Here is a 20,957-nt window from a genome sequence, read left to right as displayed (position 1 = left end):
AAAAAAAAAGATGCAGTGTAGTTTATTGTTAAAGTAGCTTTTAAAGTGATCCTTTTTCTATTTTCACAACATGGAATGTGACTCTGTCATCAAACTTGTCTTTTAGATAAATATCTTCTCAGACATGCTCTTTGCCTTATATCTATCAGGTAAAGACAGACTGGAAGGAAATATTTGAACAATAATCCAAAGGAATTTGCAGGAATCATAAAACCACCACAATATGATTTATTATATATAACAAGGAACACTTTGAAAGAGTTATGCTGAATGTGAATGTACAGGAACTCATAATTAAATATCACTTTTTTCTATTCTCATTAAATATCATTCTTTTTCAGGAAGTGCAAGAAAAAGATCAATAACACTAACCCTAGTTTTATGCTCTCTTATTTATCACTATCATACTTAAGGATCTGATCCACAGGCACTGAAATATTCCTACCAGTAATTCTATATAATGAGCTCAATATTCCGTACAAGCATATCTCAGAATTTTCTGGGGAGCTTAATAAAACATAGATTTTTGGGCCCCATCTCAGACCAAATGAAATAGAATCTCTGGAGAAGGAGCTCTATAATACAAGTTATGGTAGCAAGATAATTCTTAAGCACACTAAAGTTTGGTGTTTTATATTTTGATCTTGGAGAGAATATGTACTGGAGTTTGATGAGAGTCTAACCTGTATTTGTACTTCAAGACCTAACCCAGGGGTTTTCTTCTCTAGAAAAATTTTCTGAACTCCTTGCATTTGTACTTCTCTTCTAACTCCCAAAGAAATCTGTGCATGACTCTGTCTTTAATGCTTTAGTATGCAAAATGAAATTACATCTTTCTGTGGCTCTCTTCCCATCTTAGAATGTGAGCACCATGAGGGCAAAAACTTAATCCATCAAATTTATTCTCTACACTGTAGCACTTAGGACAACACATAGCACATATTAGGTATGCATAAATATTGACTGAACGAAGGAATAAATAATATATGCATAACAAAGGATTCACAGAAATTTAGCCTCATATAACAGTATTATTGATTTCTGTCATAAGGAATTTAGTTCAACTCAATATTTATTGTATCCCTACTATGAACAAAGAGGCACATAAACCTAAAGCAAAGAATTTATTACAACTAGGGGAAAGGGAGGCATATGAAATAAAACTAGCTGTAATGCCAGTCAAGCCTTAATAAAGGATATAGAAGAAGCATAAATAAATTGCAATGGAAGCAGGCAGGAGACAAGTCTCTTCTCACCACTGAAATGAGTAAGATGTGGGCTACCAGATACAAGCTACCCACTTCACAGGGTAGAAAGATGATCATATACAATTAAAATTCCTTGGACTCCAAAGAGTAGTCAAGGAACAATCAAACTGATTAATACACTTAAATCAGTATAATTAAAGTCTAAAGTCACAGAGTAAATCAACCCCCAAGTCTTTGAAAACCAAAGTCATCTACAAAGCATGACACAAAGTGCCATTTGTGTCCCAAGAGGGAAAAAATCTTTTTTCCCCCCTTTTATTTCTCTTTCTGGAGGAGCATGTGTGTTAGTGTGTACTTTTCCTAGCTTTGCCATTCAATATTCTTTAAGGTGGGTAGGATTATCAAATTAGTATAATGTTGTCCTGATTTTCTTGGAACAAGGGGATGGCAACTGCAATATGCATAGTAATAAGGAGCATGGATTTTAGAGTAATTTACCCCCTGTGTTCTATGTATAGTGGATTTTATTTTTTAGGAGGTACTGGGGATTGAATCCAGGACCTTGTACATGGGAAGCAGGTACTCAACCACTGAGCTACACCAGCTCCCCTACTCCTGTGTTCTAATCCCACTTCTACTACTTACTGGAAAACCTTGGGCAAGTCTGCTTCAACTTTCTATATTGCAGTTTCTTCATCTGTAAAATGTTAAGATTACTTACCTCATAGTGTCGCTGTGAGAATTAAGCAATATAATGCATTAATGTGCTAGCTCTCAATAAATGATAGTTAACATCATCATTATTATAAATTTTGGTGGCAGAAATTCTGTTTTAAAATTAATTTTAAAAAGTGCTTTACCTTGTGCTCAACATTAAGTGTGCTTGGTGATGATGATACTGATGACTGCCTCCAGTGTAGGTCATAGGTGAACTTAGGATGGCAAATATTGGAAAACAGAAATGAAAACTTTTGGCAGAATAGTAACAATCAATGTGAAAATTCTCTATGGGTTGACTACCTAGTCTATATAGGCAAATGGTGACATACAAATGAATCTGTGTCCTTTTTATTAATATCTGGATATGGATCTTGAAAGAAAATCTGTTGGTGATTACTCTTCCTACTCTACTTAAATGTTCACCTTCGAACAGTTTACTTGAAACAGTCCAAGTTCATTTGAAAGACTAGTAACATTTGGTCCCCTCACCCACTTTTATTTTGAAGGACATGCTCAATTCTATTAGCACGTTCCCTTTTGGTGCTAATCTTACTCTGCAGTCATTGCTTATGCTTCTGATTTAATTGATTAGTGAAAAGAAAATAAGAGAATTGAGAAATTGATTTAACATTGGCCTGGGCATCTGTACACTCTCTGGTCCTACTTTAAGCGTGTATATTAATCAAAGTAGTTTAGACATTTTCTCATTGTTTTTCTTTTTATAAATTGTTTTATTTATTATTTTTGTCAAGAAATATAACATTATTGAGAGTTCGCCGAATGCATAGTAAGAAAATATGCAAATGAAGTTCATGCAAATCGTGGTTAGTACTGAAGACACGATTATCTAACAAAGCTTCTGAAAGTTAAGAGGAATGTTATACTAAGCAAAATTTTTACTGATTTGAAATACACTTTGTTTCCTAGACAGTAATAAACAGCTACATTTTTTAGACAAATAAAGCCTGTAACTCCAGGCTTAGGAGCTCAGATGGATGCCAGTCAATTGCCATATATGACTATCTTATTCTATAATAAAACTTAGGGGATTTTAACAGAACAATAAGAAAGTAGGTTGTCTTTTTCAAGTTTCTGAGCCAACACTGCTGCCAATTAGTAGACTCCTATTTGCTATAAATACTGAGACATAAGATTTTGCCTTTAAGCTTTCATGCAAATTCAAGCACACAAAAAAGCAGTACTGTCTTGTATATTAGATTCAGTAGAGTGAAGTGGGTCTCTTGAGCCCTATTTAATCCTTTTCTAAAAGAATAGACAATTTTGGGGGGAGTAATTACTCTAAGTTGTGTCAATCCACAGGAAAAAAAATGTACATCTTGCTAGGTGTAGAGGAAAATAGCAGCAAATAGCACCCAAAAACAAATATATTTTCTAGCAAATACACAGAAGAGAAAAATAATCCATAAACTTGAAAGCTGTTTTTCTGTTTGGTTATCTGAAAAAGTCAGGGAATCTTCACCTTTAAAAAAACTTTAAAAAATATCGTGTGTGTGTGTGTGTGTGTGTGTGTGTGTGTGGCAGGGGCGTGCATATTAAGTACACAGATTAGATGATTCATAATTGTTGAGGACTTGGTGGCTGGGGTAGAGGTAGAGTACTTTTTGATATTTAAAAATATGTCGATTACTTTTTAGGCCATATTGGATTTGATACTTACATCAGATAAAAGCCTAAGGACTATATCGAGGGACACACACAATTCTGGGAAAGGTCTAAAGAAAGATTAGATTTACCAAATAATTAGTTACATCTTTTCCTCCTCACTAAAAGTGAAAGCACCAAGCTGATCTTATTAATGTGTTTGATTTCTTTTGTTACAGCTACAAATAAGACTGATAACCTTTTTTATTAGGTGGATACGAGTTGTGAGCAATGCAGTCAGTTGTTTCAAAGCCAGAACAGATACTTGCAGCATTAAATGCCTAAATCCAATTTCCCAGTAAAATCTACATAACCCCCTTCAATTCTTTCTCCATACTGTTGCTGAAAATGCTTAAATAAGACATTTGTCTTCTGATTCATGCTCTAACTCTACAACCTGACTCCTTTATAAAAAAACCCTTGAAAAAGCTCATTGACAGAACAAAAGAATAGATTTTCCCCTTTAATGCAACTCGGTAACACCCAAAATAGCATTTATATTTTTTCTTATAGTGCATATGTACGAGTGTATAGACCTATCATTTTTTAAATTAAAAAACAAACATTAGGAGTTCATTGTCTTTTGTTCTTTTAAGGTCCTTCAGTATGGCCAAGCTAAAGTAATAATATCTATGCACAGTTTATATTATTATGGTAATAACAAGGTTAAGTTAGAATAATATATAGTATTTACTTGGGACAAGGAACAATAATATACTGCTTTTTAGTAAGTGGTAAATAGTATGATTTTGTCTAGTTAATTAGAAATAAGAAAGAGAAAAAATATTTTTCATATATATAAAACATATGCATATATTTAATAAAGTATACACATAAAATTATATATTGGGTAAGAAGCAAAATTAAAAAGAAAATAGCTTATAATTTTCCTGATTAACCAGAATTCCTAAATATAAAAACAAATGGAAGTGCTTTGTCATTAAAAAAATTAGTACTTTATATATCTTTACATAACTTCAGAGGAAATAAAGATCTTGTGACGCTATTCTGAGGAATCTTTACATTTATAAAAATTGAAGGCCTAATTTTGCAAATACAACTTTCAAGCTGTTTTAGCAAATTTAACTTACACGAAAGGCACAGGATGACATCACGTTGAAAAACGTATCTGTAAATTTCATAAAATCTAGTCACAAGTTACTAGAAACTGCAGAAGGAATCTCAGGACTGTTTTTAACATGATGTTCTGATTCAAACTGAGAACTGGATAGTCTGTATCACAAATACAAATTGAAGAGTGAAGACGGTTTAGAGAGAGAACAGTTTCTTGTTTTTAATGTTACCTGTTTTATGCAGTGTTGGTTACTAAATACTTAGAGCAGATAATTAAATTTTTCTTTAACTAGAGCTGTTTTCATTTTCAACAGCTTATCTGTTACTTTTCAGCATGTAAAAAACGTATTTTCACATGGCTACAGTTTTAAAGTCAATCACTGAAAGAAATTTTAAAGTAAACCCTGCTCTATTAGCTTCCTACATTGGAATACAAGAATACAGGAAGTGCTTTCAACAGAAAGTTACATAGTTCTACAGTACAACCTGTCTAAAAGACTTGCAAGGGACCAGTACAGTGACTTGGTCTCTTTGGATCAGGCAAAAGCAGAGGCAAATGAAGAAATGAGCTTTATTTTTAATAACATGTAAAAAAATTCCTTTATGAAAATGAATGCTTGTTTGCACTTAGATTTAGAGCTATTAAGAGTAACTGAGGCACAATAAAACTAAGTGCACAGAGGGAAAAATTTTGAAATAAAACAATTTTCAATGTGACTGAAACCCTTCACCTAGATCTGACTTACGACAGAATCGGAGAACTCCTTTTTTATGTTGAAGAGCATTACAAACACCAGGGAGTGGCCAGTCAAGGTTTGTTTTATAGCTAATATGTAGTGTAGTACTAAAGTAGTGTTGTGAGTAAAGTTTTGATTTTTAAAATTCACTTATAATTTTGATTTTTAATGAATGCACCGGCTTTTCTGCTAAAGTAAAATTAACTTCAAAACAAAAGCATGTTATTGGGGAGTGGATGTGGCTTACCCAGTTGAGCTCCCACCTCCCACATGGGAGGTCCTGGGTTTGGTTTCGGTGCTTTCTGAAAAAACAAAAATGAACAACAAGCAAAACAAATGGAAAAGCCAGCTTAGGGAAGCCGATGTGGCTCAGTGGTTGAATGCCAGCTTCCCAAATACAAGGTCCTGGGTTCAATCTCCCATACCGCAAATAAAACAAACAAAAAACAAAAAACAAAAACCCCATCATGTTATTTACTCTCTGGAGGACTATTTGTCTAATGATGACATAAGTTTCTCATTTTCCTCATCAAGCTCTACAGAAATACACCTTTTCTTCATTCATATCAGTATTAGATGCTCTTTCCACGGATTTTCATGTATTTGGTAGAATGTTGAATATGATTCTTCGAAGAACAGCTCTTCTAACGGCGACTAGGTGAAAACAGTAATGTTGTGATCAGAAACAATGCTGCCTTGGATTTTAACTGCACCTTGCGCCCATTCATCAGGACTCTAACAGTGCGTGCCACCTGCATACTTGCTGTCCTTTTGACTCTTTCATTTCAGTCCAGTGATTGAGTTCCTCTTCTCCAGAGCTATTCAGACCTAAAGAAATCCAGCCTATCATTTCTTTTCTTTTCATGCTGCGCTTGTTATACACAGAGAGTATCAGTGTCACATCAGAAAGTTGAAATAGGGCCACTTGGAAAACAAAGGTTTCTTTGTATACGGGATTTGGCTGCCCTCTGCGGATGGATGTCTTGCATTTGGACATCTCTTGACCCATGGAATTCAGGAGAGTTAACTTAACATATGTATCTACGGGAAAAAAAAACACACAACATACCACACATATCATTTGAAACAAACTCAACACAGCTTTCTAGTAACAGTTACTGAGAAGATTCAGTAGATACACTTTATAAGGATATGGTGTATACCATGTTTAATGGAAATTCAATCAATTCTATTTTGCTATAGATGCTAATAAAAATGTGTTAAGTACACAGAATGCTAAGTAGGCAGAAAATATTTTGGAGGAATAGCTGAGCCTCACTATCTCTAGATTACAGTTAGAATTTAAAGGTATACCTCATAATCCTTTCTCTATCCTCCCACCCCCATCCTTGGCCTCCCACTACCACCCATACCCGTGACCCTCCCCATAGAGCTTCACTAAGCAGGACGTCATAGCATTAATAAACACTCAGCAAGCTCAATTAGCCACAACACTGTAAAGCATTCCACTGTGTTTTCAGAGAATCAGAATAAACAAACAGAAATGAAGGCAAATGGTGAAGAAGGGAAAAGGAAGACAAGAATGCAAAGATGACATCAAAACAGCTTAGGATGGAATGTCAAAAAAATCTCTGCATGGATGTGGTTTATAAAATATGTTTTAAAAACATTTAAGGGCCAAAATAAAGCCAAATGTATTAAAGGCTCAAATTTTAGCAAACCAAGTAAGACTTTCTCCTGGTTTCATGCAAGAGTACATTTAATGTGCTTTTTGGATAGTCAAAATAAATACTATAGGGTTTCTTTTTGGCACAATTTAATGTGAAATTTTAAGTATGATCTCAACTATTTTCATGAATTGTTAAAAAAAACCAAATGGATGTGATGTTTAGTGTACGAAGTGAAACATAAGAGTTCACTGCCTGATTATTTGGGAGATAAATCCTCTCTTTTTTAGACCGTGTTTTCAAGTTCTTTAGACTCATGCAAATAGTCTTCAGCATGTTAATCCATCATGTGTACTTCACATAAAAATTTCAATTTTAAGGAAAATTGCAATACTTCTCACAAAATATCTACTTTATTTCTGTTGTATGAATCAAAATACAATGAAAGAAAAAACTTTTATTTTAAAAAGTTTTGCTTATTTTATAGATATCTGAATACCATCATCCATAATCAGAGATAAAGTCTAAGTTAGTTTTATTTAAAGTACCACAGATAAGAAATATGAATTTTTTGGAAACCAACATGGTGGACAGCTTCACTGCTGGCAAGTTTTAGGGTATTTTGTTTTTGCATGAAAAGACAACATCCAATTAGCCTCTACAGGAACTCACCTCGGATTATATAAACCTGTCCACCTATCAAGTGTTTTAGACAACAGAACAGTCCATCTGACAACAGGGGGTGGAAAGCAGTAAAAGAAATAATGACCAGATGTCAATCGTTGGGTGAAAGAGGGTCAAAGGTTAGAATTAAAGAGGAAACGCTGTTCACTGGAGCGGAAGAACACAAAACTTCAGCATTTTAATTCAGGTATAAGGCTGAACAAAAGAGTTGTTGGGAAAATCTTACAGAATGAGAATTTTTAAGGTCACTGTGTATTGTTAAACAAAAATTATACTGTTAAAAGATATCCTCTTGTCCTAAAGCACATTGAACATAGAATTATGCAAATTATCAGACTACAAAGGGCTGAATAAAAGGCATTTTAGGGTCATAATTATTATTATAATAAGTTTTAAGTTTATCCATGCAATATTTAATTTTTCAAATACTTTTATTACTTCCAGTGTAATACAAAATTATGCAACATAAAATATAACTATCAAAATTTTTGCTCTTGAATGTTGCTAATGTTTCTTTGGATGAAAGTGGATTATTCAGTATATAACATAGTGCAAAGCTTAGAACCTAGGTATATAGAAAAGGCCACCCAATCTTATATAAGATATACTGTTTAGAACAAAGTGATAAAACGGTCTCCTATTTTACTTTATAATAACTCCACTTCCATATAATTATAATTATTATAATAATTATTATTTTTAGGAGGAACAGGGGATTGAACCCAGGACCTCGTCCATGGGAAGCAGGCACTCAACCACTGCGCTACATCCACTCCTTCCATATAATTATTTTTAATGTTGGTTTATATTTACTTACTAGTTACTTTCTAGCCAATACCATTAACATCCTGATACTGAAGATGCAGTTGTAAAATAATGGTAATTGCTATAACCTATTCTTTTAACCTGAAAGATCCACTTCACATCGTGGATGCTAATTCTTCTAATGGCCATATCTCAGTTGATTCTTGGATATTTGAGATAATATTGCCTATCTTGTGATTAGTCATTCTTTCTTTACCTGTTTATTACCTGCTCCTCCCCCCCCCCCCTTCATTTTAGTTCTGGTTAGTGTTTCTCTGTTTCTATTACAGCAGCTATAGTAAGGATAGAAAGGCAAACATATCATTTCATTCTGCTACTTCTTTGGATCTCCAGTTAAATATTTATGTAAAAAAAAAAAAAATTAAACCATTTGCTAAAACAGGAGTGGCAAACTGATAGCCTGTGGCTAAATGTGACCCCAAATAATGTTTTGTTGATCTGGTACAGTATTAAAAACTTTTTGAATCTGAATATCTTAAGGCAGGGTGTCTCTCTCGCATTCATCACAGGCCTCAGCATGCTCCCAATCTTTCATCTATAAATTTTGCTCACTTGAGTTATATCCCAGGTAATTTGAGTTTGCCTTCTAAGTGGGCATTAATGAAGCTAATCAAGTCATTTCCAAATCTGTTTATTCAAGTCATTGCTTCTGAATTTTCCCCTCGGTAAAGAAATTCTGAAATTTCTCCTTCAGAGAAAGGGGACTGTAATAATTTCTTCTTTCTTTTAGGTACCTATTTCTGATTTGAGTCTCACAATAATCCTACATCATAGACAGGACCTTAATTCTACCTATAAAGAAATAGACTTAGAGGAGTTAGGTCACTTGTTCAAGGGTAGAAATATGGGTAGAATTCTAACCTACTGATTTGTAATCCAGGGGTAGATATAGTCTATGACATATGTAAGAAGCAAAGCTTCCAATATTACTTGGGGCAAGTCAAACTTATTTTTATGAGTTTTCACCTTCATTAAATGAAAGGCACTGCACACTCAGTTTTTAGGACATTTAGACATAAAGTGAGTTTAATCAAGGGTGGAAAAAGTTTCCCCTCTTTCAGTAATGACACTCAGAATAAAAACACTGCTTTGAGGAAGTATATGAGAAATGCTTAAGCAAATTTAAGGGGCATTAAAATTGAAGACTTCATTTCAATTTTTAGTTCAGGGTGTTCACAACTTTGATTTTAGAGACAGAAAAAATAAGCTACTATTTTTCCAGTTTTTCCCTCACAGGCATCAATCAACAGTTTGGAGGGTGCATTAGGTGACAATTCCTCTGCACTCCCATCACCGCCACACTCTTCACTGAACTGGAAGAGAGAGAGAAGAGAGGAGAGGGAGAGGCAGACAGGACAGAGGTAGCCATCTAGCTTTCCCTTCCTAGCATCCAAGGTCAGTATCAAATGGTCCCTTACTGTTTATCCTAGCAAAGACACTCCATTTAAGAAAAGTCTCTGCTGGCTATACTAGATTATCATTTTAGAGAAGGAAAAATGTGAAGCAACAGTTTCTTAAATTGTTAAGGGAGAAAAGAAGGGGAAATACAGGAGTATACATTAATTCATTGTACTACATGCAGACAGAAAACACATCAATCTTCAGTTAACAACAATAGCTATTTACATTCCTGTTAATATTTGTGGGATATTAGCCACTTTTTAAAACCCTGCAACTTCTTCTAGCATTAGAAAGTAATGGCTATGATAGGATAATTTATTCTAAAATCACTATGAGAAATTAAAAGTACTGTCACCTTACAGTTTATATTTTGAATTTCAAAATTTTCTACTTCCTAAATGACTGGAAATAGAAACCATGAAACAGATTAGCTGATGATTACACCATTTCATTTTGGTTGGTCAAGACAAAATGATGGGATTGAAGCCCTAACACTGAGAGTCCCACAAGTGCAGAAAATACTAGAATTAAAAAAATGTTTTTCACTCACTGGGTGGTCTGTTTGCTGCCAAGTTTTTGAAATGGCTGCCTTTTATCACTTCTGCTGAGAGTCTTCCAGTTGTGGCATTATAAAGCAGGCCAATGAGAATTTCTGGAACTGAGCCATGTTCGAGAGACTGGCATGAAGATGTACTTTCACTACAGGACATTTCTGACATGCTCATTTGGGAATCACAGTCCTGTAATCAAAAATGATATTTTAGTAGTATTTTGCAAAAGGGATAGATTAAAAGATACATTGTTAATTCAGTGTTTATTGGTATTAGGTAGGTAAATCACAATAAAGACAAGAGTTGAAAGTCAAATTCCCAAAACACCAAATTAGAAATATTGTCCTTTGCGTCTTTTAATCCCTAGATCTTTTTTCATTATACATTAGGCAAAGAAATAACAGGAGATGAGAAGGTTTTATAAATTTTTGCATTTTTATATGCAAGTCAGAGAAGATACATTTCTTAAACTCATAGGCATTAATGAACTAATTTCTGAATGTGAAAAATTTCTTAAAGACTTATGGACCTTAAAAGGTCGATCCATATTTTAAACTCAATTACATTAAATGTAAATGTCCTAATCATGTGATTAAAAACATTTTGATTAAACAAACAAAACAAAAGTTTCTGCTATTTCTAAACCAATAAGTATGGTTCTACATCAGAGATGTAGAAAAGTTGAAAATAAAAGGATGGAAAAATATTTACCATGCACATAATAACCAAAAGAAAACTGGTGTTGTTACATTAATACCATTCAAGGTTGGCTTCAAGGCAATAACAATTGCTAGAGATAAAATGGGATACTTTATAATGATAAAATTTTGATTTATCAGGAGGATATAATAATTGTAAATTTGCATGTTTTTAATAAAATGGGTTAAAATATAGAAAGCAAAAATTGACAGAACTAGAAAAAGAAATAGAGAAATTAACAATCAGTGGAGACTTTAGCACTTTGCACACCTCTCTCAGTAATAGATCAAACAAGCAGACAAAATAAATACAGCAATGATAGAGACAACTTGAATATTACGTACGCAAAATTGACCTTAAGGTCATTGTAAAACACCATAGCCAACAACTACAGAATACACATTTTCCCCAAGCACGCTCTGGAATAGCTACAGAAATAAAGGAAATCACAATCAATTTAAAAGGATAGATAAAAACCATTCAGAATATGTTTTTTTAATCAAGAAATAGAAACCATTCAGAATATGCTTTTTTATCAAGAAATCAAACTATTTTCTAGAGAAGAGCAAAATCCATGTATGTTTGGAAATTAAGGATACACTTCCAAATAACCCATGGGTATCTAAATGATAATGAAAGTAAATAAGTTCTTTGAAAAGACTAATAAAATTAATAAGCTTCTGGAAAGTCCAATTAAGAACAAAAATAGAGAAGGCACAAATAACATTTATTAGGAATGAAAAAGGGGACATCGTCACATATTCTAGAGACACTGAAAAGATAAAAGAATTGTATAAACAACTTTCTTCCAATAAATTTGCAAATCTGGATGAAATGGACATATTCCTAGAAAAATACAACTAACCAAAACAGACACAAGAAGAAATAGATCATTTGAATAGTCCTGTAACTATTGAAGAAACAAAATCTGTAACTTAAAACCTTTCCAAAATACACAACAAAACAAAAATTAAAAAAAAAAACCTTTAGCCTAGATTGCTTCACTAATGAATTCTAATAAATAATGCTAGTCCTATAAAAACTCTTCTCAATAGTAAAGAAAGAGGAAATAACCCCCCAATTCCTCTGTAAATCTAGCAAAACCTTAAAATCAAAACCTGACAAAGACATCTTAAAAAAAGAAAAATTACAGAATCCTCTCATCCATGAATGTAGATTCAAAAACCCTGAAAAACTATAAGTAAGCCAAATCCAGCAATATAAAAAAGGGAAATGATATCATAACTAAGCTTGGGTAATTCCAAAAAAAGGGAAATGATATCATAACTAAGCTTGGGTAATTCCAAGAATGTCCTTAACTAACAAAGAGTGCTTTAAGCAACATTATACTTAAGAGAAAAGTTTTGAATGTTTTCCTTTTGAAATTGGTAATGTGACAATGATGCCAATTTTTAGTTGACATTATATAGTGGCGTTCTCAGCCAGTGAAGGTTCTAGCCTTTTTAAAGGTAATTAAATGAAATAAAAGCCCTAATAATTCAGAAGGGGAGAAGATAAAACTGTTTTCATGTACAGATTAAATAATTATTTACATAGGAACCCAAAAAGAATTTACAGATAAATTGCAGTTACATATAAAGGTAAAATTCTAAAAATCCATATGTTCATATATACCACCAAGAAATCTGAAAACAAAATATATTAAAAATAGCATTCATTATAGAATAAAATATAAACTATCCAGGAATAAATACAATAAATGATCCATAAGGCCTCTGTATAGAAAGTCACAAAAATTACTGATAAAAATTTTTAAAGTGCTACATAAACAAACAAATATACTATGCTATTGTATTAGAAGGCTCAATTTTGAAAAATTCTCCCTAAACTTACCTGTAGATGAAATGCAATCCCAGACAAAATCCCAACAGGTTTCTTTGTGTAGCTTGACAAAGCTAATTCCATAATATATATGGAAATGCAAAGGCTCAAGAATATTCAAGAAAAATCTTGAAAAAGAAGACATGGTTGGAGGACTTGCTCTACTGAGTATCAAAATTTATTATAAAACCACAGTATATATAGCAATGCGACAGAAACAATGTTAAACAGAATAACAGAACAGAATAGAAAGCCCATAAGTAGACCTATGCATAGACGGATATGTGATTTACTATGAAGTTGGAACTACAAAGTAGTAGGGAAAGGATGATCCTTTAAATAAATGGTGTTTGGACAACATGGAATTAACTGAAAGTTTACCCTTACTTCAAAACATACTAAAAACGAATTCTAGATCTAAATGTAAAAGGTAAAACAATATACCTTCTATAAGTTAACCTAGGGAACTGTCTTCATGATCTCAGGGTAGGGAAAGACTTCCTAAAGAGGTCACCATAGCACTAACCCTAAGGGAAAAGACTGGTTAATCTGACAACATTAACAATTTCTGAGCTTCAACAGAAACTTTTAAGGTCGTGAAAAAGCAAACAATCCAATGGAAGAAGACATATTATAGCTCATAATGAGCTCATATCCAGACCGTGGGAGGAACACCTGTAAATCAAAAGAAAAAGACAATGCAATACAAACATGGACAGACACTTGGACCAGCCACTTCAGAAAATATTGGCCAATAAATAAACGAAATGATGTCCAACCTTTTTAATAATCAAGGAAACGGAAAGTAAAACCATGAAGTAACACTATACAACAAATGGATGACCTAAAATTAAAAAGTGTTACCACACCAAATGTGGTGAGGGTACAGAGAAATGAGAACTCTCATATTCCCCTGGTGCGAATGCAAAGTGATACTGCTTTTATTTATTTTTTTAAAGATTTATTTTTTATTTATTTCTCTCCCCTCCCTCTCAGTTGTCTGCTCTGTGTCCATTTGTTATGTGTTCTTCTGTGGCTGCTTCTATCCTTATGCACTGGGAATCTGTGTTTCTTTTTGTTGTGTCATCTTGCTGTGTCAGCTCTCCATGTGTGTGGCGCCATTCTTGGGCAGGCTGCACTTTCTTTCGTGCTGGGCGGCTCTCCTTATGGGGCGCACTCCTTGTGCGTGGGGCTCCCCTACGTGGGGGACACCCCTGCGTGGCAGGGCACTCCTTGCGCACATCAGCACTGTGCATGGGCCAGCTCCACACGGGTCAAGGAGGCCTGGGGTTTGAACCGCGGACCTCCCATGTGGTAGGCGGACGCCCTATCCATTGGGCCAAGTCCGCTTCTCTGATACTGCTTTTAAAAATGTTAAAAATGCATCTTGTATTATCTGGAAATTCCACTCCCATGTATATGTCCATCAGAAGATGTGCAATGTTTTTGAAGAGACAAGTGAAAAATGTCCATAGCAGCAAAATTCACAATGACCTCAAACTAGAAACAACTCACATGTTCATTACCAGTAGAAAAGAGAACATAATTTGTGGTGTTCATATAATGGAACACTATTAGGAAACGAAAACCAATTATAACTACATAATGCAAACATGAATTTGAGTAAAAAATGTTGGACCCAAAGGACAGTTAGCCACAAAATTCCATCTGTTTAAAATTTTAAAAAATATATAGATAAAACTAAACTGTAGGGTTTGAGATGTAAGACTAGATATAAAACTAATAGCAAGAAAGTGATTAACATAAAAGTCAAAATTGTACTTCACTCTGGGGCTTGGAAGAGAAGGAACAGTGACTGGGAAGGAACGTGAGGGAGGATTCTGAGGGTACTGGCAATGCTTTATTTCTTGACCTGGTTAATAGCCGCATGGCTTTTGCTGTGTGACCAAAAAACAAGCTGTATGTTTATTTTTTTACATAATTTTCTCATGTGTGTTGGGATTTACAAGAAGAAAGGGTTAGGCAAAGAATTACATGATGCAAGGACACAATACATACAAATTACCATACAATGATAAGATAATTATCTAGGACTTTCATTAAAGATTTCTAAAATCCATTCAGTGAGTGAAAACAACAACAACAACAAAAAAAAACCACACCAAACTATTCCCTATGATATAACAATGTGATTTTTAAAATGTTTTATACAAATATTCAAGTTTAAATCTACTATTGGCTGTATAAGTGATAGAGAAGAATTATTACGTACCTGAGAACTGAATTAACTCATTGGACTAATATTCAGAAAGATGAAATCTCCAGTTTCAAATCTAACTGAACTACAGAGTGTAAAGCCAAAAGAAATATGCATCTTATATTCCTAAATAGGGGTACACAAAACACAGTTTGGTATGCTTTCATGATAGTTGGAGGAGAAAACATAATTTTAGTAAGTTTCATCACTTATGAGAATAGTGTCAAAAAGAAGCTTGAGCACATTTGGGGCCTTTGCTACATTAGGTGACTATACTAGCTGCAGCTGATGGAATACTGTGAAACACATTTTTCATAATACAGGATTTTTCAAAAGGACTAGTTTAACCCAGTGTCAGATAACAAGACGTGATCCTATTATTTACTTCCCAACACGGGGCATGCTGCCCGTTTTGAGCAACAAAGTGATGCCCAAGAAAGTAACAGGAAGGGTCTTTTCTTGCTTGTGAGGAAAACAGCCAACGTCTTCCCACACTTCACTGCTGTACAAGAAATTTCCTTGTCTACAAGCCCAACAAAAAAGCCAGAGGAATAAGATATTTGGTAATCATATTCTATTTTGGTGGGCTCTGTTGAAATAGAGTAGTGTTTTAAGAACAGAAAAAACACTCTTCTCTGAACGAGTTCATTCTGAACTTCTACCTCGGAAGTGCCGCTCTCAAGCCTTTCCTCTCCTCTCAGCGTAACTGCCTGTCCAGAACTGGGAGAGCTGTACAGTCCAGAGCCACTGAACACAACGAAGTCATAAAAGCAAAAATAGACTAACTGTAGTGAAAACCAGTTAAATACAGATGCTGTATGCTCAAGCGGCACCTTTCCTCAGACTTCTCTCTCAGGGCGTGCGCATCAGCTCAGTACATCCAGGAACCTCTGCTACTCCCTCTGCAGATCCCATCATTAACCGATAATTAGGGCTTGCCCAGGTAGCAGTAACTGAGTAATTAACCCAAAGTCCAACAAATTCCAGTCATAATTAGGTTTACTTAAAGGAATAGTCCCACAGCCTCCCACAAGTAACTTCTTCCCATCTAGCCTAAATTTGATTTCTTTTTAATACCTTCCCTTCTTCCCCCTGAGTCCTCTGCCCTGGGGTGAAGGATTATAAGCAATTCTGTGAAAGTAGAGAAGAGTCTATATAATTTTTCAGGGAAAAAATAAGCTCTATAAAATGTTTACCATAACCAGAGTTGATGCTTTTGACAGACATTACATTTAATTAACGGTGCTAATAGGCTAAAATTAGATGGCAAATTGTAAATGTACAGGAAAAAATCATACTCAATACAACAGAACTCCTACTCAGTAAACATGCTAGGGTTTTTATTAACACAGAGCGGATTCCAGCTTATTTGTAACCACTTATACGCAATAATTTTAGGATGAAACTGCTCATCTGTACAATGATAATTGCTTTAAATTTGAATAGTTTTTGTTGAACTTGTTTTCACTGTGGCTGGAAGGTAGTTTTCGGTTTTTAATTTGATTTACACAGGAAATTCTTCCGTTAAGCTTTTCTGAGAATGGGAAGATAAGGGCACCGAGGCTGCTGAAATGCAAAACGCTGCTGCAGTGTGGCTGCTGCCACTGAAGGTGAGCTCGCCTCCCACGGCAGAGCTCCCTCCCTGGGGCCCTGTTCTAGCCCCAGGGAAGAGAACATCTACCAGCTAGTTAAGGAGGAGAGGCAATTTCAGGAGAGGTAAAGTCAGAGCAGCAGAACTACTCCAAACGCCCCTCCCCGCCAATCCAGTGCAAAGAGGAGTCTTCAGTAAGAGCGAAAACCCCAAATCTATCTAAGGCTGGCCAACTGGAACGAGCAAGAGATGGGTGGATAGTTCTAAATTTCAGGGTGGTGTTGGGAGCTAGTCTGCCTAAAATAGTAGTAAGCTTCGTCAAGACACTTGTGGTTGCAAATGACAGAATGTCCAACTTTAACTCGTTTAAGCATCAAAACGGCATTTATTGGCTTATGTAACTTAACAGTTAGGACAGAGGTTGCCTCAGGCACACCATGAGCCAGGACTCAACCCAAGTCACTAGGAACCAGTTTCCCTTCCTCCACTTCTAGGTTTGCTTTCCAAGTTTGGCTTCGTTCTCTGGTAGAGTCTTGCCACTGAGTTGCCAGACGGTTTCCAGCAGTCTGAGTATTCTGGCAAAGAGGAAGCCAGCTTTCGGACTGTTCGAACCCCAAACCCCAGAACTGCATGTTAGGGCATGAGAGATTTAATTCCATGGCTTTGGAATAAAGTCTACTTCATCGGAAGTACACAGGAGATCCCCCAACAAAATCAGGGTACGGGGGTTACAGAAGGAGCCAGGGATGCTAGGCAGGAACAACAGATGCCCACTACGGAGCCCAGCGAAGGGGCTGCTGGGCCCCGCCTTCGGCCTTGGCCTCTGGAGGCTCATTCGCTGTGCGATGCTGCTCTGTGGCTGCTGTTGCTCCACCTGTGAATACTTCCCTAACACACTTCGCTGGGTCAGACCTGTAGCCACTAGCCTTGCAGGAACCAAGGAGGGAAAGATGGCTCCGTGAAAGGGGATATTGGTACATTCCCAGAGCACAGCTTGACATTCAGGTTAGGCTAGGGTGATTAAAGGAAAAAAAGTAGAAAGGGCTTGTTTTTTCTTTCATAAGCTCAATATATTAGCACTGAAAACTGAATAGACCTGATCAGACTATGTAAGATATAAGAACAATTAATTGTAAAACAAAACAATATTTTATATCTTCAATATTTGATATCATGTGGAGATGGTCATGAAAAATTCCTGCTCTGATCAAAATAAATGTATTTTTATGCATGTATATGCACAAACATTATTTTTTGCCTCATTCAGTACAAAATGCTTAATTTGGGGTTTTTGCATATTATGCTTACAAGTGAGATTGCTTTATAAAGTTTCCGTTTTTCTTTTCTCTTGCTCTCCTGGAACAATATCTAGGTTACAAATATACATACACACGCATACACATACGTGTATGAATGTGTAAGCATATGTGTATAGATACATATTTTCTGAATGCAATTTGGAAATGGGTAATTTGGGGGTTTTGCATGTATGTTTTTAAGTGAGACTGGTTTATAATTTTTTAAAAGGTTTATTTTATTTCTCCCCGCCTTGTTTTGGACTTGCTGTCTGCTCTCTGTGTCTGTTCGTTGTGTGCTCATCTTCTTTTTAGGGGGCACAGGACCTTCCATGTGGGAGGGAGGTGCCCAATGGCTTGAGTCAACTCCCCTCCCCCTCGCTGTGTCTCTCATTGTATCTCTGCACTGTGCCATTTTGTTGCTTCTCTTCGTTGTGTCATCTTGTGTAGCTTACCGCACCAGCCCATCGCGTCAGCTCACTGTCTAGCTTGTCTTATTTAGGAGGCACTGGAACCCAACCAAGGACGTCCCACGCCGTAGGCGGACACCCAACTGCTGGAGCCACATCCACTTTCCTATAATTTTCTCTTCTCATGCTCTTATTGTCCAGCTTGGGGTCCAAGTTACCCAAGTCTCAAAAAAAGGTTTCCCTTTCTTTTCATTCTCTGAAATAGTTTATATAGCATAGGAATTATTTTTTCCTGAAGTTGGGTAAAAATTGCCTGTGCATAGAAGAGGTGGCATTGGATTGGGAAAAGTGGACATAATGGACAAAGGGTATGGGGAAAGGCAGGAAGAGATGAGAGGTGGAGGCGTCTTCGGGACATGGAGCTGCCCTGGATGGTGCTTCAGAGGTAATCACCGGACATTGTAAATCCTCACAGGGCCTACATGATGGAATAGAGGAGAGTATGGGCCATGATGTGAACCAATGTATATGAGGTGCAGAGGTGCCCAAAGATGTACTTACCAAATCCAATGGATGTGTCAGGATGATGGGAACGAGTGTTGTTGGGGGGGGGGAGAGGGGGGGTGGGGGGGTGGGGTTGAATGGGACCTCACATATATATTTTTAATGTAATATTATTACAAAGTCAATAAAAAATAAAAAAATTAAAAAAAAAAAAATTGCCTGTGCAACTCAACCATCTTTTCCTTTCTTTTAATGATATCTTTTTGACTACTGATTGAATTTCTTTAATTCAATTTCCATTTATTTCTAAGTTACGTTTGGAAATTTATATTCTTCTAGAAAATTGCTCAGTGCATCTAAGTTTTCAAATTTATTTTCCCAGAGTTATTCTCTTGTGATTTTTAAATCTCCACTGAACTAGCTCTGATGTCCTCCTTCTCATTTATCATTTTCTTTTTCTTTCCTGATCAATATCACCAGGATTTGTCTATTTTATTAGTTATTTCAACGACTCAACTTTTGCTTTTGTTAAATCTCTTTGCTGCTTTTCTTCCCTAAATTTCTGCTTGAAGTTTAATGGTGTTTGAGTTTGAGGGGAGCACCGCCTGTTACTTCACTTCCTATCGGTCTATTCCTCAGTCATGGATTTCTAGCCCACAGGTCTCCTTTGCGCTTCCGTGAATACACCACGCTCATTCTGGCCTTCCACACTGCCATCTTCTTTCTTTGTGGTTTCTATTTCTTCTTTTACCACTTAGTTCATTTAAGGCCTGCTTATTTTAAAATCTCTTTCACAGTGTTTATAAGTCCATGTTGAAGATGCCATTACACTGTTCTTTTGGGTCTGCTGACTGTCACTCGTGGTGAATGATGTTTATTCTCGTATGTCCTCCAATTAGTACAGTATTTACCATTCGAAAGGCACTTAATAAATACTGTTGAATGAAAATGAATGGTGAAAGACATGACATGACATGGGAAAAAAAACTGGACATGGGAAGCAGATGTGGCTCAACTGATAGAGCACCCGCCTACCATATGGAGGGTCCAGGGTTTGATACCCAGGGCCTCCTGACCCATGTGGTGGGCTGGCCCACATGCAGTGCTGCCACACACAAGGAGTACCGTGCCACACAGCAGTGCTCCCGCATAGAGGAGCCCCACGCACAAGGAGTGTGCCCCAAAAGGAGAGCCACTCTGCATGAAAAAAAAGCACAACTACCCAGGAGTGGTGCCGCACACACGGAGAGCTGATGCAGCAAGATGATGGAACAAGAATACGGCGGCAGACTTGGCCCAGTGGTTAGGGCGTCCGTCTACCACGTGGGAGGTCTGCGGTTCAAATCCCGGGCCTCCCTGACCCGTGTGGAGCTGGCCCATGTGCAGTGCTGATGTACGCAAGGAGTGCCCTGCCACACAAGAGTGTCCCCCATGTAAGGGAGCCCCACGCGCAAGGAGTGTGCCCCGTAAAGAGAGCCGCCCAGCATGAAAGAAAGTGTAGCCTGCCCAAGAATGGTGCTGCCCGCACGGAGAGCTGACACAACAAGATGACACAACAAAAAGAAACGCAGATTCCCGTGCCGCTGACAACAACAGAAGCGGACAAAGAAGATGATGCAGCAAACAGACACAGAGAACAGACAACCAGGGTGGGGGGGGAAGGGGAGAGAAATAGGTAAATAAATAAATCTTTAAAAAAAAAAAAAAAGAATAGACAGATTCCCTGTGCCACCTGACAATGCAAACAGATGCAGAAGAACAAACAGTGAATGGACACAGAGAGCAGACAACAGCGCCGGGGGGGGGGGGGGGGGGGACAGGGGGAGAATTAAATAAAATTAATCTTTAAAAACAAAAACAAACTGGACATATTCTGTATTCAGTGGAAAATAAGAGAGGCATTTTGAA

General features: G+C 36.3%; 1 protein-coding gene across 3 annotated transcripts in view; it reads right to left on the bottom strand.

Annotated features, from left to right (window-relative positions):
* Window positions 1-333: 333 nt before the first annotated feature.
* The window catches only part of SYT14 (synaptotagmin 14), a 274,064-nt gene continuing 253,440 nt past the window's right edge, over window positions 334-20,957 (bottom strand). For 2 of the 3 annotated variants that reach the window (XM_023584002.3, XM_071207709.1), the window contains 2 exons: window positions 10,490-10,679; window positions 334-6,442 (listed from right to left, as the gene is read on the bottom strand). In XM_023584002.3, the coding sequence (XP_023439770.1) occupies window positions 6,129-6,442; window positions 10,490-10,679 (504 nt within the window). In that variant the 3' untranslated portion in view covers window positions 334-6,128. Of the gene's footprint in view, window positions 6,443-7,701; window positions 7,759-10,489; window positions 10,680-20,957 lie in introns of all 3 variants that reach the window. The other variant, XM_004476234.5, reaches the window with a different exon arrangement.

Source organism: Dasypus novemcinctus, chromosome 13 (assembly GCF_030445035.2).
Source record: "Dasypus novemcinctus isolate mDasNov1 chromosome 13, mDasNov1.1.hap2, whole genome shotgun sequence".
NCBI classification, from domain to species: domain Eukaryota; kingdom Metazoa; phylum Chordata; class Mammalia; order Cingulata; family Dasypodidae; genus Dasypus; species Dasypus novemcinctus.
This window is presented reverse-complemented; position numbering and strand designations above follow the sequence as displayed.